General features: G+C 37.4%; 1 protein-coding gene across 27 annotated transcripts in view; it reads right to left on the reverse strand.

Moving 5' to 3' along the window:
• The window catches only part of DLG2 (discs large MAGUK scaffold protein 2), a 2,060,086-nt gene that overhangs the window by 13,171 nt on the left and 2,025,662 nt on the right, over positions 1-21,253 (reverse strand). For 12 of the 27 annotated variants that reach the window (XM_086678450.1, XM_086678456.1, XM_086678454.1 and 9 more), the window contains 5 exons: positions 16,977-17,076; positions 12,883-12,924; positions 5,478-5,528; positions 4,393-4,494; positions 1,779-1,951 (listed from right to left, as the gene is read on the reverse strand). In XM_086678450.1, the coding sequence (XP_086534576.1) occupies positions 1,779-1,951; positions 4,393-4,494; positions 5,478-5,528; positions 12,883-12,924; positions 16,977-17,076 (468 nt within the window). Of the gene's footprint in view, positions 1-1,778; positions 1,952-4,392; positions 4,495-5,477; positions 5,529-12,882; positions 12,925-16,092; positions 16,139-16,976; positions 17,077-21,253 lie in introns of all 27 variants that reach the window. The other 15 variants (XM_086678461.1, XM_086678459.1, XM_086678453.1 and 12 more) reach the window with 3 other exon arrangements.

The raw sequence follows: 21,253 nt of genomic DNA on the forward strand, positions 1-21,253 counted from the left end.
TGAATCTAAAAGAATGGTAATTACGTGAATTTGGCACAATTCCATAAACATTTGTTGAGTGATTTTATGTGTCCTGCCCTGGATATGCTCAATCTAGTATAGCCAAGGACAGACAGCTAAAGAGTTACCTTAACTATTTTATCTTAAGTGCTGAGAGAGAGTGTATGCACTGTGCATATAAATTTCTTGTTTGTTAAATGAAAACCCTATTACATATAGCACACCTCATTTAACTTGGCTTCCACTGCAATGAGTTCTCAGAGCAAGGAGTTGCTTGCTTTATAAAGTATTTCTGGAAAAGTAGATATATTTGCCAAATATGATATTCTAACTCCCGGGGAGAAATGGCCTCATTATGCTGAGGCCAGAAGAACTTTACAAAAGAAGAGAAAAAACATATTGTGCAGATAGGAACAGTCCTAAATCAATAACGGGGGAATAAAAACTGTATGAGTTTCACGTGTATTACCCACGTGAAAACAAAGAGACCCCAATGAATACTTGAGCTCTTCTAGGAGAAACATACTAAGATGGTTCAACCCTATATCACTTAAGTAATTGCAAGTTTGCTATTTGTGAAATACAGCAGCTATACAAGATGTCTAAATGCTGTTTGATTATTCACTGGCCAGAACTTTTCAAGTTAACAAAGGTTATAGCTACATTTCAAAGGGGAGAACAGATGTAATAATCAGGAAAATGGTTAGAAACAATATGATGAAGCTCATATAACCTAATTTTTGAGAGAGAGGAAGAGACACAGCTTTCTTCCTGTATTCTCAGATAGACATTAAAATTTCTTCTTTAATTTTTTATCAGTACATCAAAAAGTTGTGTCAAATCAAATAAAATCAACCCAACAAGTATGAATTGTATAACAAATGTATTGGTTCTTAACTCTTTTCTTTTCTCTCATAAAATAAATCCTCTGTGTTGACAGATTAGGAACACTCTATAGGCAGATCTTTTTTTTTTTTTTGATAGAGAAAAAGAGCTTTTGCATAAGTAGGAGAGAAGGAGGAGAGATGGGGGAGGGGCAGAGGGGCAGAGAATCTTAAGCAGGCTCCACACCTAGCACAGAACCCAAAGTGGGGCGCAAACTCACGAACCATGAGATAATGACCTGAGCTGAAGTTGAGTTAGATGCTTAATTGACTGAGCCACCCAGACACCCCTCTCTATCTATAGGCAGATCTTAAAGCCACATTCAAGTGCCTTCCTATCCTGTTCTCTCTTGAACATTCTCTTCTTTTCTAAGCCTTCGATATTACCAGCAAGAAGGGAATTACAGTATTCAAACCCCACTAAGTTGAAATTTCTGCCAACAGTAGGCTAGTCCCTAGCCCTCTTCATCTACCTACTCCTCCAAGAGAGTGTCAAGTTTTCAGGGAGATAAAATGTAACTCCTGCTAACAAAAAGAATTGAGGTTCCTGATCTAAACAACCAAGAGTAACAAAGCTTCCTTAATAAATTCAAAGCTGTTTACTGGGGCCAAAGATGAGTGAGTCAAGGACAAAGTGAATTTCCATAAACTTCAAGCTGTTAATTGCCTTTAGGTTTATAACACCTTCCTCCCCACAAGTCAGTCAGCATACTTTACTGAGATTAGAACAAAGATTAATGACCTTGTTCTAAAGTGATTCTCTGCTTAGAGGTCTTAAAAGGAATATTTAATCAAAATTTACACCTGCAATCAGGAAAGAGTAATGACCAAACAATGCAGTTTGCCACCTGGGAACCTTCTTTAGGGGAGGTATAAGATGATTGGTGAACATACCCTTTCTGCTACAAATCTCACAGACTGCACACTAGTTCCATATAAATTGTCATTGTACTGGCCAGCTTCTATAAACTTGTGCTCTTGGATATCTTTCTCCATTTGTTCTCTGGAAATGACAAAGTGATAGTCTCTGCCATCCACCTCATAGTCCCGCTTTGGCCTCGTAGTATCTATATAAAACAAAAATAATAAAATTAAGATAATTTATATTCATAAATGTCCTTTACAGTTATTTTCTTTACCATACCCCCAACACAGATATACAAAAATATGTAATATGACATAGTAACAGGTACCAGTTAGCCTCTCACTGTCAGCAACTACAAAATTAGACAAAGTATATGGAACAGCCATTGCCAGGCATCAGACAACAGGCAACACAAGGCTGTGATCTTGAGAGAGGAGAAACCCACGAGGGGAACTCTATATTCATTCCACCTCCATTTCCAAGAGGGAGGTCTAGGGCTTATATAGTGCTAGGTGACACCGGAGTTCACTCAGAACTGGGCATTTGGTTGAGTACCTGAAAAGGCCAAAATTTAGAAGGATACTCTAGATTTATTCTAAAGCTATCTTCACAAAGTGTGTAACCAAGTCATAACTGAAGAAGCTGATTTGCCAGTAAATTATTATCAGCCAGAACAAAAACAATATTCTATAAAGAAAGATAACCAAATCTGGACTGTCAGTAATGTAGTGTCACAATGTCCAATACACAATTAAAGATTATAGGACACACAAAACAACAACAACAACAACAACAACAACAAAAACAAGAAAGTGTGTCATATAACCAGTAGGGAGAAAAAAATGGATATACAGTAAAAACACATTTAGGGATTTAAAAAGATGTAAAAGGTAGGACTAAAAGTCTTAAGGTAAGACTAAAAGTCATCAACTCTAACCATGGTTAGAGGTGGTTAAACTTCTTGGTAGGAAGAGAGGGGAAAACAATTTATCAGTATAAATAAAAGTTGTTAAAATATTTCCAATCTTTGATTCAGGTACTCGCTTCCTAGGAATCTATCTTAAAAATTATCAAAGATTCAGATATAGATTTATCCATATAGATATTCATTATATTAATTTATAAATTACAAATAATAATTATAACATAATTACAACTAGAGAAAAGTAGAGACATCCCCAAATACTCATAAATGAGGAATGATTAATTATTATATAATAATTTAAAATATTTATATGGAATTTCAAATACTTTAAAAATACTTTTAAGCCAAAAAAATTGTATACATCCAAAATGTACCCAATCAGAGGAGAAAATGTGTGCATAGAAAGAAGGACTAGGCAAAAATCTATGAAAATATTAACAATGATGTTATCTCTGGATCCTATGTGAAATTCTGTATATTTTTTATTTTCTTGTTTAACTTTCTTTTTGGCATTTTCCAAGTTTTGTACAATGAACACACATTAGTTATCGTAAAATAGTGCTATTAAAACAAGAGAAAGAGCACAAGGTAGAGGGAAAAGTAGGAATGGTGTTTAAGGACCATCTGGGTTTTTTTCTTTCCAAAGTGGGGAAACACACTGGAGGCTGCTATGAATGGAGTAGGGTTTGTCTGGATCGTTTATGTCTGGACACCTTCTCAAGATATTCTCTGTGGCAGGATCCTTTCCCAGAGTCCTTGCTGGAATAGTTTCATGACATACAGCAATCACCCTAGCTCCCCTCTGTGAACTCACACACATGCAACTCCTGCTATTGTTAGGTATTCTGGGTGACATCTGCAGTGCTGAGGTGTTAGAGACACTTCAAAGCATACAAAAAGCTTAAAAATGTGGAATGAGAAAAAAAATATTTGTTGGAATCAGATTTAAGAGCTCAATTATCTAATAAATTGAAATTACTTGGTGGGGGGAGGTTCTGTTTACACACACACACACACACACACACAGAAGGCCTCTACACATATCTATGTGACACAGTGGCAGTAGTGGGTGAATGGGAAGGTGTGGTGCATGGGAGGAAGTAGAGCAGATGGATCCTTAGAGGGCTATAAACAGAGGGACCAGAAGACCTGATGATTGTCCATAAGGACGAGAAAGCAGATTAAAGTCCACAATGGCCTGCAGCATAGATTAAGGTTTTATACACCTTCTTGTCTTCATCCTCTCAATACCTTAGACTGTTATCACACATGTTTTGGGATTGACACATGGCCCTAAGTCATCCTGAGATGATTTTAATATATGGCTTTGTTTCTGATCTCTCTTATTCTATGGGAAAAGATGCTTCCATGGCATTTCAATCAATTTATAAGAACATACTGATGACGATCAATAATCTTATGCTATTTTAAATGCTATGGGAGTTATAAAGAAAGTATTTATCTTGCCTCCTAGGGGACCACAGTCAGTTTGGAGAACATATTATGCTCACTAAATAGAGAACAATATATGGCAGCGCTGATGAAAAGTGTTAAGCAGAGAAAATTAAGAAAGGTGCTCAGATTAATAAAAGATGCTCAGATAATAGGTAACTGACAGTATTGCATCAGTGGAGAGACCATCAGAGGAACAGAATTATACCTTATCGTCTCAAAAGGAGTCGAGCTTTTCTTCTAGCAAGATGAGAAATGATACTTACGAGGCACACAGGAGCCAAATTTATCAGGGAATTCAGATATCAAGTCATCATTGATCCGATCCTTCATGGGACCCAGGATAATCACTGGCCGGGTATAGTTTACTGCAAAGAGGAAAGGGAAGAGGCAAATGAGGAGGAAGACTTGGACATGACTGCAAAACTGTTCTGCATGGGTGAGTGCTAAGGCAAAAATGCCAAACAGAACTGGTGAGGGCGTTACTTCATTGGATGAATTGCCCATACAGCCCTGCATGAGAAATTGATGTTCAACATTCAGTATATTGGCTGTGCCTACTTTCTGGAATTTACCAATAGGGAAAAGCAACTGCAGTGTCTGTCAATGAAAAGAAACATCTGGAAGAGTTTTGCTTACTCTCAGGTTTTGCCTTACAATGTCAAAACAACTACTGAATTTAGTCAGTTGAATGGGTGAAAAAAGATTCCAAAGCAGCTGTTTGGCCATTGTTTAGATAATGACTTTAAGAAGCAATTGTTAGTATAATGACACCTTATGTTTTTATAATTTCTTTTCCTCAGCTCCAAATGCTCTCTATTCTCTTCTGGGGTTTTCCTAATTCCTTTGTATCATGACGTTAGAAAGAACTCTAAAGTCCATTTGGTACAACTCCTCCTCGATGCTTGAATCTTCTCAGCAATATGCTTGTCAATAGCCATTAGCCTCCCAGAAAAAGAAATACAGGCTTCTGGAGCAGCCCAGAAGATGGCTGGTATCTTAGGACAGGTCTGCTAGAAAGCCTTTCTCAATTCTAAGTGGACATCAGTCTCCCAGGAGATTTTATCCATTTGTCCTTTAGGTGGGGCTTTTTAGTGATTCGATGGGCTCCTTCCACTTAGGACCACTCATCTGGAAGGTAGCTCCATCCTCGTGGGAGCTGTCACTGCCCATGCTTAGCAGGGAAGTTGTTTATTTGATGATAGAGCCAATGAGAGAGCAGAGACTAGTCTGGGGACAGTGGAGCATTAGGCTGAGTTTATCATCCTTAGTCCTTCACTCTTTGGCTGCTATAATGATGTCACCTGATGTGGCCTGGAAATCAGGAACCAGAGCATGCTGGGAAACTTACTTTCCTGCCTTGTGACAGGCTCATAAGAAAGAATGAAGTCTTCTTGCCCTCCTGAGAAGAGAAGAAAGGAAAATTACAGTGAACTAACAACCAGTCATATACCACACACCACAGCTACAAGCCCTGCTCTGAAACACAGGAAATAGACACAGTTCAGGGGTCATTTTCCTTGCTCTCTCTCCTTGAGCCATCCCCCCAAATCCCTTCATCATCCTCATAAAACTCTTTAGCACTATTATAGTATCAGGTTATTGATGGTCATAACTCTAAGCAATGACTGGAGGCTAACTACCTACAGTTCAGCAGGGCAGTGACCTATGAGACTGCCTTCTTTCTGATGCTGAGAAGTGGAGTCCCTATTACTTATACTTATAATGAAACCATTCAGTTCTAGGAGAGGTCCGTCCAATAGTTTGTTTCCACATTATCAGAATTCCTGGACCTGATATTTCATCTTCTATTTAATTTCCCAAAAAAGCACATTGTTCAAAAGCAAGTGTCTGCTTGGTTCATTTATGTTGCAAAAACTTCATCAGCATATACCATGGGACATGGAAGATTTTACTGTAATGGTAATTCATTAAGAAAGTGCTGGATCAGTTCAAGGAGATAAAAAATTGAGGAGGCCTCTAAATCACCGATTAGAATCACTGCTAAATCTAGCCTTAAAACTTTGGAAAGAGAACTAAGGAAGACAACGTAATAAAAGTGTCAGCCCCTCCAATGACATTTACTACAGGCCTTCTGATTCACAGTGAGCCTCAAGTCAACAAATAACTATGGAAAGTTAATTGGTTTTAGGCTATTAACTTTTTCAAACATGTGTTTCACCCAGTTGATGAACTGGGCATGAGATTAGCCTGATTCAGCTGTGAACCCAGAAGGGTCTACTCTTTTCTCCTCATTAGGCCCAGTACTGATAGCCTTTTGATACAGAAATAGTTTAGAGCTATTGGAAAGGACTTCCTGTATGCTGTTCTGTAGAGGAGTGTTTTAGGAGGTATTTTTTCCTGAGACCAAAGGGCCATGCATCCCATTGCTTTCTCTTCTCAACCCCCTATAGATATACATTCCATCGTCAATATCATGTGCTCCTCCTTCAATAACTACAGAATCAGGAAAAGTGAGTTAATTTCATAAAAGGAATTAATATTTACAAGCAGTTTTGATGACAACTAATTTAGGAGGTATTAGGCAATATATGGATAAAGCTGTGAAGCATAGACGTCTTCCCTGGAGACTAGGTAGCTGGGATGAGGAAGGGGTTGAGAGTATCTTACTTTTTCAAGTGTGAGAAATGGCACCAGGCCAGAGTCATATCTCTTTTCACCTTCAAGCAAGTTTACCCTGAGAATGGCACTGCTAGACTAAGCTACTTCCTCATGACATGGAGAATGAGCTTTGATGTTCCTTCTCAGTGACATCTACTCATGGCTGCTCCAGGGATGATCAGGGACTTTTCCACACCTGGTCACAGGTTTAGTATGTGAGGAGTCAGAGTCACAATTATTATTTTTTATTCAGTACAATATGATTCCCTTTTGTAAACTAAACAGCTGAAATTTACACAGTCTAGGCCAAAAAATAATGAAAGTGATTGACTTCAGTTGTCTAAAGCCTGAGACAGGTAGAGGTCATAGGAATTCAGAAGGTAACTGTTAAAATAGTTGGGGACAAAGTATAGCTTTGGGGCTAGCAACATGGCAGACTAGTACTGCAGTGTTAGACTGTAACTTTACGGGGAAATCTTTATGGAACGATTAATATGTGAGAGGAGAATCCTGATCACTGGGCAACAAAGATTTTAAACACCAGGAGATACTTAGCCTCTCAACTACTAGACAAGGAACTACATAAAGGCAAGGACTGGGTTTCATTTACCAATGGTGTCCCAGTGTTCATCATAGAAAAAAATGTCAATGAATTTGCATTCTGATTTTAGTGGTAGGAAATGGGATGAGTAATGAGGCCAAAGATAGGTTTTACTTTATGTTTCTGTCTGGATGCTTTCATTTTGGGAAGTGTGGTTTTCTCGAAATAAATATAACACGTCATGTTCCCATAGGAATCTTTTTCCAATGTCCTTACAGATCATTCTGATGGGACAGTCTAAAGGCAAACCTTAAATAAGATATTTGGTGTCAGGATGTTTAATTTGTGATTCAGAAAACTAGGACAAAGCAACACAGCTTTGATTAACTTTGTTCGAGAGTTCTGTAGTTCTTTTGTTTATCCACTGCTTTCTGGTTTACTTTCTAACTTACAAAATGCATTGGTTCTTGTTCACAGCAGGAAGACTGGTGGTAGCATCCTTTTGTTAGGGTCCATCCCACTTCCAAAGACCCTGTACCAATCAAGTACTATGTTAGGAAGCCTGCAGGGAAGCTGTCATGGATGGGATTACATAATAGCTGTGATTACAGCACCTGAAGCCAATTTTTACTTTCATGTGTGGGAACGAAAAGGTCTACAGGGAATGTGAAGGAGACTAAGAGAAGGGGGGAAAAGAGTCACAGTAATAAAGGAAAGACAATTCACATCTGTATGGCCATAAAGGGCTTTCACACCCATTGCTTTCTATTTTTCACAGCCATTTCTGTTGAGGTCGGTGTTCTAATGAACCCCATTTTACAGATGAAGAAGCTGAGGCTTGGAGATGTTAATGGGGCTTGTTTCCTCAGTTATTAAGTAGTGGAGTCAAGATTTAAAACCACACCTTTTTTGACTACTCAAAGGGATGTAGAATTTTCTGTTGGGATGGGGATAAAAGGGACACCTTACCAATGAACAAAGAATGGGTGGCAAACTTAGGAGCTGAACCCAGGTCAGAGTTACTGGGAGGCCATACAGTGCTTCATCTATAAACACCAACTGTTTTTTTTGTTAATGCTGCTGTGTGTCGTCTCTGTACAATAGTCATTCTTAGTAGTTTTTCTATTTTTTTCTCAGGAGGTGTTGGCACTTAGAAATAACAGCTAACAAAAAGGTACAAACTATTACTTGGTCTTGTTTTGGCAAGTGCATGGCTGAAAGTGGGAGAGCAGCACAGTGCTGTGTGCAGAGAGCTGCAACTGTCAGGGAGTCAGCAGAGGCGTCTGTTAACAGTCTCCGTGAGACCTTTGTGTTTAAACTGGAAGCAAGTCACAACTAGAGGGACTCAGAGTAAGACCTTCAGATGTCCTCATGATCTAGAAAAGCAAGTTGGTGTTTGCTAGGAGTTTTTAGAAACTAGAAAAGAGAGAGGAGGGAAGGGAAGACCAGGGGCAGTACACTTAATGTTCTAAATTTAGTGTGTAGCACCTGCATTTGATGATTATTAAAAATAAATTAGGTTCTTAGAGGTGAGGTATGGAACATCAGTGCTAAGAAAGGGTTTGGAGCTCATGTGATTCATAGATGGCAAGTATGGAGCACACGCTGTCACTCCCCCATTTCGTGCCCTTGATAAGCATCACAGATTGATCTTTGCCCCCATTACTGCTGGGCTTCAACTTGGCCTCAGTACTTTTCAATACAATTCTTCTGGTGGCTGTTATCCATGGGTCAGCATTGGGATCTTGGTTAAAATCTGCCTGCCATCTCTGTTGTAACTCAGGCTACTCAATTTATGTAAGAGAGAACTGAGGTTCAAAGATGATGGGTGATTTCTTCAAGGTCACATAGTGAATTGGTGGTTCAGTGTCTCCATAGGAGTTCAGAAGATTAAATCAGTTAATGTACACAGAAAGCCAGGCTTAGTGCACAGTTAATGCTACATAAATGTTTCTGCTTGTATTAATTCAGTAGCTGGTATGGAATAGTTGAAATGTACTGTTTAAAACATAAAGAGGCTTGGATTACAAACTATATGGCAGAGTGACAATGTATGGAATTCAGAAGTAAAATCTCTTGCAGGTCTTATAATGCCACTATATTATGCAGCCTCTTGAAGCTTTAGCTTCCTCATCTGTAAAATGGAACGTTAATATAAGACATATCTCACTGTTTTATTGCAGAAATCAAGTAAGAAAATATATAATGAAAAATTGCTTTACAAAGTCCAAACAACTAGAGGATTTATAAGGGCAATCCTTGAGCAGAGTGGAGAAAGGAGAAGAATATGGGCTTTTTTTGATGGATTCCAGTGGAAAAATTTTGGGTCTCCTCATATCAGCACTCAGTTACATTCAGATCATTTTGAAAATCCTACTTAACTGATGAACACCAATAGAATAGAAAGATAATCATCAGTTCCCCTCTACCAGTGATGACATAAAGAACTTTATGAGCTTTGGGGAAGGCAGGTCTCAGCTGTAGAGACTTGCAGTCTTCATTATGCCTACATGGATGGTCTTTATTGCATCCTAATATGAGGACGTTTGAAAGCTAAGATACAAAAACCACCACAGATACAAGCCTTCACTGTACTACTCTGTTGACAGAGAGAAATCTGGAATTAGTCCTTAATTAAGAGAGTTTTGAGGGGGTATTTTGCAGAATTACACAAGGTGTGCTGTAGTTAACTGCATTATAGCTAGTGCTAGTACAGTTGGGCTTTGACAAATTCTTTTTTTATAATGCTTGAGATGGTGCAGGAAATGTCTGAGCTGTTTATTAGAAATTGAGGTTTGTGTAAATGTGTGTGCATGTGTGTATATCTCAGGAAATACATGCGGCTTCACTTAAGGTTGTCACAACATATGAGTCCCGGATGCAGTGTGAATGGTACCTCTGGGGCACTGAGACATCCTGGTCTGGGACTTTGTTTTGACCACTGACCATTTTTTAAAGCCACTGTGTCCCAGAGTGGACACAGAATGGTTCTAAGAGTAAAAAAATAATACCTGGACAACAGTGAACGAGGGTCTTTATAGTATTTGTCTATACTACTGTTCATAAACATAAAAGTTAGTCATAATTACAGAAAAACCCAGGAATTCAATACAAAAATGCAGTTATTTTGATTTCAAAATGGCAATTTTCTGAAAACAATGTCTGTTCCAACCATGGCATGTTGCAAGTCTCCATGCCTTCTTTCCTGCCACTGCCCTACCTGGAAATTTCTTCCTCAACTTGTCTAGCTGGCAAGCACTTCATCTTTCCAAAACTCAGCTCAAAGGTCACTTCCTTTGAAATCATCTCTGAAGTCTCTCCTATTCTTCAGCAAGACTTTTACCCTAGAAACTGCTGCACTTTGTGTATTTTGTTGTTGTTTGAGTGCTGAGTTCTAGAGTTGGTTGAGATTCATACTGGCTCTCATGGTGCCTGTGAAGAGAGCATGGCATGGTAGATGTTGACTGAATAAATGAATAATCCTCCATAATTCCTCATATTTCCATCCTGGGGAAAGATGGAAATTTTTCCTCTGAGCTACAACAAAGACTGTTCTTACTTTTATTCATTTGTGAAGAAAGCAATCTGAGTGGCTGAACTGTAACCTCAGATGAGACCCAGGCCAATATAGATTATTGGACTCTACATTTGCTCTCCTAATGTCATAGAGTCCAGCTCCAATTCTTCTCTCTTCTCATAGATAATTCAAGCTGCTGCAAGTGCTTATTTTATTCACCAGTAAATATTTATGTGCACCTACTATTTGATAATGAAGACTTATTGACGTCATCTTAGAGCATCACCACCAAAAACTTAAGCAGCTGAAAGCATTGGGCCAATTTTTCTAACTTAATTATTCTGGGAAGAATATTCCTACCCCTGAAAGAGAAAACAGGGGCCTCTAAAATACTCTAAGAAGGATTTACAAAGAAAAGCATAGTTCTTATATCTACTTTCTGTAAAGAGAATTGAAAGGAGAAGGTATGATGTTTCCCCTTTCTATACCTGCTTCTGCAGGATGGAAGCACAACACTTAGAACTGAATATCAGAGAAACGAGGGCCATTGGTCCTGTGAAACCCTACACACAAGTTATATTTTTCCTTATACTAAATTGAGGGTACCTCATGTGTCAGGAAGGCAATTTTTGGTCACTTTTTCTTGGCCTGGTTTCTCTTTCTTTTAAAATTCAATGAAGGGAAGGGGGAGGCAAGTGTTTTGCCAATTTGGGAAAATCATAAAATTTTAAGAGTGGGAAGAAGGGAAAAACATTAAGGCTCATGTTGAGAACAAGAACCCTTTGATACCTTTCACCAATAAGACTTGCCATTCTGTTGTGGAAGAAAATTAGGTGGTTCTAATATTATCTGATTGATCAAAGGTATCTGTTTTCATTTCATCTTCCTCCTCTGGTCCCTCCCTCCATCTGGCACTTTTCTTCTTTTGTGCTTTTTTCTATTTGTTACCAATCTGATTCTATGAAGTCTTTCTCAAAATCCACATTGAATCTGTCACATTCCAAGAATACCAGTGGGTACTCCACCACAAAAAAGGCATGGTTTTATAACGTAACCATGCTGTAATGGAAGGAAAAAAATAAAGAGTGTTTTAATTTTAATTAATACACGATTCAAAGGGGAAAAAAACCCAACCAATTTCTCTCTTGGTAGCTGTGGATCATTTGTATTGGGCCTGTAGTTTTCTAATATCCTCAGTAATTGCTTTTGAGTAAACCCATTTTATGAAGGAGGGCAAATAAATATTATAGAAGTTGTGAGGATCCCAGTAGTAATATGTACCTACGTTGGTCACCAAAAACCAGTAAGAGGTGGTAAGAAACCACAAGAATGCATCACAGGGATTGCTTGGTGTTTGGTGAAAATTTTTATACACTAAGCAAATGGCTTGAGGTGACCCAAAAAAGACCAGAGATAATTTTTATCACCTACCTTTTCAGAAAGTTAAGCTTTCTGATCCAAGATTTGTTAACTTAAAAAAAAAAAAAGTGAGTTCCTTCAACATTAGAGGATGAAACTTTTTCATCACTTCCCAACCAACAAAAAAAATAAAGTTAGATATATCACAGTATCTACCTTAAAATATTAATCAAGGAGAGAAGAGATATAAAAGTTCACACTCAATTTAAAAGGAACACTGTAATTTCTCAAGCTTTCTCTCGCAAAGGGGAGCCAGGAACAGAAAGTAAAGGCAAAATGAGAAGGGAAATCAAACTTTTCATCCCTCCTGCAGGGAGTTTTAATTATGTTAGGGGGCAGAATGTCAAAGTCCACCAGGTTGAACTTTCCCATCTTCTCTGGGAGAAGTGCATCAGCAGGCCGCAGCCAACAGAGGCTGGAATTGTTTACTAGCAAGACTGCTACTGCCTGCACAGATCACAAAAGAGTCCACAGATGGCCCTAGTGTGTTTTGTATCTTTCCACATCAAACGACGATTTCATTTCAAGCCATTTGCTTTGGATGAGGATGATAAAGGGCAGCAACTGGAACACAACAACAGCAAAAATCTGAAGTGACCACCACAGGCAATGGAGCAATTGCAAAGGAAAGAACCACAAACCAAAGCAATAACTTACGGTAGCTACTTTCGCTATCGCTGGCATTAGAAGAAACATGTTCTGCAAGAACAGCACAGCAAATTAAAGAAATACCAAGCATTGGAGAGCAGCCAGAACGCGAAGGAATACATTCATGCATGGCTACTACAAGTGTAAGCAGAAGGCAAGGGAAAGGCTGCAGAAGAGACGGCATTAAGAAAACTCCGTAAGATACAAAAGATGAAAACTTTATCTCCATTTTACAGGAAGCTGCTACTTGATTGCTTGGGCTTCTTTTTAGTAAACAGGAAAGCACCCTTAATCACAAAAAATGTATAATGTCCATCTAAGCACTTTTCTTTTTATAAATACTTTAACCCCATTCATACGGGACTGATTTTCCAGTTTCATGTTACAAAGGTCAATGTGTCTCAGCTGGACCGTTTCCCGACTCTAAGTTCAGAAGCTTCTGGTGTGTAGACATTGTTTTCTTACAAGCTTTTTGTTTCTCTATTTTAGCCTTTAGGTATTTTGCTGGAATATTGCATTTCACATTGCCAGTTGATCCCTTGAAATTTATTTCTACATAGATGCTTCCTAAACTAATTCTCAGGATGAAAAGGGACTATTGAAGACTTTTCCTGCTTCAGTGAGTGAGGAGAAAATCTTGGAGGAAGAAATGAGTCACTGAAAAATGATTTATGAATCAGCTTAATATCTTCTTGATTTTATTTTTAAGATTCTTGCTTGGATAGCTATTAGGTTCTGGAGGAATGAAACAGGCAGGGGATAAATGGTCTGATACCAAACACAGGTCCTGGCATGAAATATGCTTTTAGTTCATGTTAAATAACTTGCTTGTACAGTGATATGTCAAATTTTTTTTTCATGAAAACACAGTTTAGCTGATGTAACAGGGATATATGTGCCATATTTAGAGACTTTATGTCCCCAAATCATTTTATTTGCACTCTGTATTAAGTTATAGAAGATAAATTCATTAACTTATCAAGTTTTTTGTATATCAGGTTAATTAAATGAGGAATACGTGATTGACTTCTGATGCTCATCAGCAATGAACTCAGGCTTTTAAAAAGTGGCAACTGTTGTACATTTTTTCAAAAAGGAAAAGAATATATAACATTATTCTCTAACAGTAAAAAAGTGCTTTAAAACGTATTTGTACGTTCTCATGAATTGAATGGATTTTTTTTTTGTAGCTTTATTGAGGTGTAATTGACAAATAAATTGTAATACACTTAAAGTATACAATGTGATAATGGGATATGTGTATATATTGTGAAAGGATTCTCAAAATTAAGTTAATTAATACATCCTAGAAGGATTAGTTTTAGAGAATGAAACCAAGGAAAACCAAAACATGAGTTAAAATCACAAAATCACATGAATAATTTCTCTTTGTGTTGGTGCATGTATGACCAGGACTGCACTGCTAATTTAGGCACACATTTTACAAGTGCAAAGGGGCACCAGGGAAAGAAATGTGAATTTGTTTTCTGTTATTGAAAAAAGTCAAGGTACACACCCAACAATGGTGTATCTTCATGTACATGATTATCTCAAGTACCTTGAATTGGGGATGATAGGGTTTTTAGTCTTTTTTTTTTTTTTTTTTTACTTTAACTAAGAATGAAGCTACACTATTCAGTGTTTTGCTTAGCCAATCTCTCTTATTATCAAGATATTGTATAACAGAATTTTTCCACTTTGTATGTAAAGAGAAATTGAAAATATGTTCAAGCTAAAGTGCAAATTATGGCTAATAATAGCGTTAACTGGCAAATAAATTTAGTGAAATCTGTTCAATTTTTTAAAAGTAAACAAACATTTGCACATTCTGGATTTAAAAGGTCATCACTCAAATTTTTGACATTCTAATAACAGCTACTTTTTAGTGATGTTCATTTATTAACAATATATCAAAATGCTTCCCCTCCCCCCACCGACCCCAGTTGAAAATCTAGAAACTGGTGGTACTTGATGCTGTCCGGGTAATGTTGAAATCAATACCTGAACTTTAGCCACTAATTCAAGAAAAATTTTATGACATACTCCATATAGAGACTCAAAGATAAAGTTTTCATCTTTCAAAAAGATCAGTAGTTACTCTTGATCAGATTTTGTTTTCTACACATATATCTAAAAAAAGAGTCCAAATTAACAATCTGAAGGATGAAGCATATCATTACACAGGGTTATAGAAACAGCTCTTGAAAACAAAGTCCAGCTCAATGCTATTTTGTTTAATACAAATGAAATGAACAGCTTCTAAGAATATTGCCCATAGCTGTTAAATTAAAACAAAACGAAATCAACCAAAAAAATGAACATGTGATACAGCTGCAAAAGACACAATACTGTTCTTATTTCATTGGTGCCTATACAATGGTGTTAGTATTACAGAGAGAAAAATTATAGCATAGTAGATTAACACAGGATTATTATTTTTTACTGCTCAGTGCAATGAGACACAGACTAAGGCATTAATAACTAGAAAATTTAAAGGTTTAATATACTTTATTTTGCACTCTATACTATAGAATGAAGACCTGATGATGTAATACAGCTAATAAACGACTGATAGAAAAACATATTAATACATATCTAAAATTTTATCATACAAACGTGCCAAGCAGGATCACTGCAAGTCGGGGAAAAAAATCAACCGTAGTTAATAACAAAGAATTACCCATGGAAGATCAAATAGCTTAATGTTTATTTTTTGAGAATGCATGTTCCTTTTGACAATAAAATAGCTCTTTTACTAATAGCAAAGTACACCCCAATTATGGAAGTTGGCAAGGTCATTAAATATTTCTGGGTAAAAAGGCAGAAGAAAGGACATAAAGTACATTTCTGCTTTCTTGTTCTAAACATTTAGCTCGCCCTTTCTTTCAACATGGCTTCTTGCTCTCTGGGAGGTGTTAGGCGGTAGAGCAAGGGATGCCATGTTGGCATCAGGACCATGTTGGCCACATCACACGGTCAGAAAGGGAAGGTGTGAACTGCAACAGAAGTTACAGTGCCTGACACACTTTGCTTTTCAATGCTGACATGCAGAACAAAACGGTTGAAATTACTCTGGAGGAGCATTCACAGCTAGGTAACATAAAACTCGTATCTTGTGCATGCTAGGAGTGAAAGGCCCTCAAGAAAAGGAACAAAAGCCAAACTCAAAAGGAAAGGAAAAGAAAAGAAAAGTTACAGTGACCATTCCTGGGAACTTACTCAGAGTCTTTGTTCCATAACCGTCGTCACCTAATCCGGGGATGTCCTGCATGGAAGTCCCCAGAGAGAGCAATGAGAGAGGAAGAACAGCCACGGAAGAGGAAGGAAGAAGTCAGTGGAGTTGAAATGGATACTACCATGACAGACCATGTTGCCTAAGCAATCTGGATCCCACTCTGTCTTCTTTTGAAATGACTTTCACCCCAAACTCCCCGGGCTGAGACTCAAAGATTTGTAAAGCAACTCGAAAGATTGTTAGTTAAAAAAAAAAATCAGAAGACTGTTATAAAAAAGAGGAAGATTCGCCAAAAGCCATTTTTGCCCACTGTTCATGTTGCCACAGAAATGTGCCACTTAGAGCAATGGTCCACTCCAAGTTTCAAAACAAATTCTTAGATTTAGTATCCACCAGGACAAGCCCGCTGCTCAGTAAGTGTTTAACACTGGCTGGGAGGAAGAGTGTAAACATGGTGCTAGCAATCAGTAGAGAGAATTTAATCACTCCCAATGAGCTAGAATTCCAAAACATACATGTGGCAATGGAATCTGGTATTTCTGTTCAGAAAAGAATTCGTCTCAAGCCCTCAAGAGCTGTATGATAGAAGAGACAAACCCAGCCCTGGTCACAGAAAAATTCTGGTTGGAAGCAAAGTCCAAGCTTCCTGAAGTCCCTCTCCCATGCATTCTGCAAAGAAGAGCCACATCAAGGGAAGGATCCAGACTGCAGCCAAACACTGGTCACAGTAGTAAGCCCTGACCTGCCTGCCTGCCGTGTTTGTTTGCCTAGGCGTGTGGCGTGGGGGGAGCCTACATCATGCGTGTTGCCCGTGAAGAATATTTTTCTCTTGTGTTGCATGTGACATTCTCTTCGAGAATCTACTTACGTTCAGGATCACTGGTTTCCTGCTCACTCTGCTCCTTGTTCTTGTAGAATGGGAATTTTCGTGAAAAGATGAAGCTCTTTTTACGCTTGTCATTGAATGACTGTGAAGGAGAAAAGGCATGGGGCAAAAACAGGGGACGTCTAATTGTTGTCACACTCATGCTGACAAAACAACTAGTTTGTAAAAGCAGAGAGAGCTGTAGTGACGCAAGGGGATAGTCTAAAGAGGTGTCAGAGGGTCCTTAACAGTAGATTTTATTTTCAAGGAGTGTAAATTCTGAATGATGACACTTTGGAAAAACTGCCTCCTAATGAAAAGACTGGTTGCAGGTAAATGATGATGGAGGAAAAGAGCCTTAAATTGGAAGCAGAAGACCAGGAGCCTCTGTCCTGGCTCTGCAATGGGCTAGCCCATCACCTTAGATGGGTAACTGAATCTCTCTAGACCTCAAAATCTTCTTCATCTGTATAATGAGGATAATGATAGCAGCTCTTAGGATGTGAGACTTAAGTAATGCGGGAGAAACAAAAGTGCTATACAGATGAGATCTTTATCGTCATCATTACTATCAGGGAGAAAAGACTTTCTTAGAGATACTAGACACATCAGTGCCTGGACATCATTTCTAATAAGATGCATTTGAGTTACTTCAGCTTGGACTTAATTGAAAACACACAGACAAGTGTGTGGATTTATGATATATGACAAATATAGTGTTACACATAGATATATGATAATTATTCTTTCAAAAGAGATTTTAAAGACATATGAGCCCCACGCCCTCATTTTGTAGACAGGGGGCTAGAGGCAACAGCAAAGCTGAGTCCCTTGCTGATATCACAGAGCTAGTTGGTGACAGCTAGGACACTGTCAACTAAAATCCAATATTGGAAAATAGTAACTTGATATTCACTCAGGCGAGGCAGAAATCATGGTCATTCATCTACATTCTGACATGATAAAAAATACTTTAAGAAGGACCCTTCTTAAAAATGTAAAATGAGGCTGAATTAAAAGTAATACAGATATACATAATAAAATAAATTTGAAGTTATTCATTTGCTTGCCTAGAAAACTCTTTAAGAAAATTTCATTTATTCCCACTCTTGCTGTTATGTAGAAGCTTTGTGGGGTTCTTCTTTGGGACATGTGTTCACCATCATTTTTACAAGCTGTAGGTGATGCAGGTCTTTGTAATTTCACGTTCACATATCATTTAAAAAAAATGTTTCACCAGCTTGATTATCATCCTTATTTGACTGGCTTTGTGAGTCACTCTCCAAAGAGCGAGACTTCTTACCATGTAGGTATTAAAAGGAATGCGCCAAAGACTACGAAGGTAATCTGGCAAGGGGTATTCTAAAATAGTTTTAACAATGGCAGCTGGTAGTAATAAATGTAGGGACAACAGGGTGACTACTTGGAAGAAAAAGTACGTGTTTGGATGTATGTATTTTGGCCCATTGGTGGGAATTAGTTGCATGCCCTATTGATCTGAAGCTTGACTAAATAGTGTAAATAACTCATCTTCTTTGTATACTAATGCACTCTCAAATATCCATTTTGGTAGTCATGTTTACTTAGGAAACATTAAAGTGCTAAAATTTTGGTGCTGTCATTCAGGAACTTGTTACTTTTTTGGGTGCTGGGAACTTCACCAAAATCAGTGGAACTTAATTTTATGTTCCATTAAGAAAGCTTTAAGGAAAAACAATAAATCAAATACTTAAGAATTTTTGAAATTAGGGAACATATTTTATACTTATTATGTCAAGTATTAGAAATACATTCTCAGGATAGAAAGAAGTATTGCTTCAGAATTTATTACTCTGCTGACAGCACTTAGGTTCCATATAGTTTTGCCATAATTTGTGTCCAAAGGATTTGTGTCCGAAGACAAGGCTGGGAACTCCCCCCACATTTTCCCAGCTAAAAAATGGCAAGTCCTTAAAGGAACATTAAACATTCTTGCATCACTCCAGTTTCATGCCACTTTTACATTTCAAGCATATTTAAACTTCAGTAACTGAAAATAAAAGAAAAAAATTATGTAAGAATTAATGACATGTGATATTGCAAGATATGTTAGACATTTAACTTCAACATCATGGATGGCTTGTCATGCAAAAAAAAAATATTTTACAGACTTTCATGCAAATACGAAACAATGCCCAAAGAAGTAAAGCCTGGGGCTAAAATGTAGACACAGATGGACAGTGTGGAGGCGTTTGAGGGCCAAAATGGGGCCACATGCAAACCACATCATTTAGCTTGTCTCATGGGGTCAAAGGAAATGAAAATGTGTTGTCTGTGATTAATTCTTTTCTCTTTTCAAAGCAAGGACTGTAATGTGTTAACATTTCCCAAGTATGAAAATGTTGTATATCATTAGTCACCTGATTGGGATATAATAATATTTAGCACCACATCTTAAAAGAACAGAAAAAACATAATAATTCCTCAAAATTAAATTATCTAATGCATTAGTCTTATTACCCACAGTCATTTTGTGTTAGAATTAAAGAGAAGGTAATAGAGTCATCGGTGGTTAAACCAACTTACATTTACGGATACAAAACCAAATCACAATTTCCATTCACACTCATAGACTTAAAAGTCACACATTTAGGGTCTTAGTTAAACATTTCAAATCCAAGAGGTTATATATGTGCTTTATAATGCTCTAACACTAGTCTTTATTTTTTATTAGACATGTATAATACCATTATATAAACTTTTGTTTCTGTTAATTTTTTTAACTTAAAAAAGGAAATTCTGTACATGATTGTTAAGTGAGAATAATAAATTAGCACTTTTACTATTTATAGAACACATGGCTCTAAAGCAGCTGAAGGCTGGTTTGCATCTCTGTATATCATAGTTGGTCAATGCTATTTTTTTCTCTACATTGCAGTATCTTAAATCTCGATCTAATGCTTTCATGGCAGGAAACTTCTTTGAACAGAGACTTTGAAAATACCAATCACACGTGTAAAGTGGCAAGTTGGCATATCTAAGAATTCCATTTTAGAATTTGACCTGTGAAGTATTGAGTTCTTATGAACAAAAGTGATACAACAACAACTACAATTTATGGAGCACTTATTATGCTCCAGGGTGGTTCTAAAAGCTCTGCATGTGCTAATCTCCACACCAACTTCATGAGGTTGGTATCATCATTATTCTCATGTTGCAGAGGAGGAAAATGAAGTTTGCAAATCTTCTGTTACTTGTCCAGAGTCGCATAGTCAATGAGAGGTAAAGTCAGGATTTGAATTTGCAAATATTACTGATTTCCAAAATTGCTGTTCTTATGAGCCAGAAAACCTTCTGTAACTCAAGCCTGTTTCAAATTGATATTTAAAATTATTACCCTTTGACTCTCATAATACTATAATTTGTCATCATTCCTACAGGTTCACTGCTTGGCAGTTATTTATTTAAGCCATCAGGTGCTATTGGGTCCAACAATAGTTTCGTGGGTTATTCTGTTACAGTTTTTTTTTTTTTTTGGATACCCATTCATGTTTTGGAGGACTCTACACTATTGTTCTTGTTCTTAAGATAATGTAAAAAAATGAAATAAAAAAAGAATTTCAGTGGGACAAGCTATGAATGGCAATTTAAAAGTTGATTTTCCATAACAGGCAAATCTATAGAGACAAAGTAGATTAGTGGTTGGTTAGGGTTGGGGATGGGGTATACAGAGAGTGGGTAGTGAAAGCTGATGAATATGGTGTTAGTTTTAGGGGAGATGCAATGTTCTAAAATTAGATTGTGGTGATGGTTGCATAACCCTATGAATCTACTAAAAAACATTGAATTGTACACTTTAAGTGGGTGAATTGTATACTATGTGAATTATATCTCAATAAAGCCTTTAGAAAAAAGGAACCTCTCCCCAACCCCTACATCATGGAATGGGAGGAAACAAACACAGCATGTTTGAAATTTTATTTGGAGTGAATATTTCTTATCTTGAATTGAATGAGAGGAAAACACACTCCCCCAACCCTTGCAATCAATCTGATACACATGCCTTGGTTATCTGATTCTGCTCTTCCTCTGTTAAATGAATACCTTTCATGTTGTGACAGACATTAGAGCAGCCATACAAGGAGTCAGCATATTATCACTGTCACTTAAATATCTCTAAGTTGTTAGGTCAAGTGGTATGAAACTGCCCAGCATGACCCTAAGTTGTAATGGCATTGCTGAAAGAAAGAAAGGAAAAAAACCCCAAAAAACTCAAATTGCTCCTTCTTCCACTTGAATCC

The sequence above is a fragment of the Puma concolor genome, chromosome D1, assembly GCF_028749965.1.
Source record: "Puma concolor isolate L17-30 chromosome D1, mPumCon1.1.hap2, whole genome shotgun sequence".
Lineage (NCBI taxonomy): Eukaryota > Metazoa > Chordata > Mammalia > Carnivora > Felidae > Puma > Puma concolor.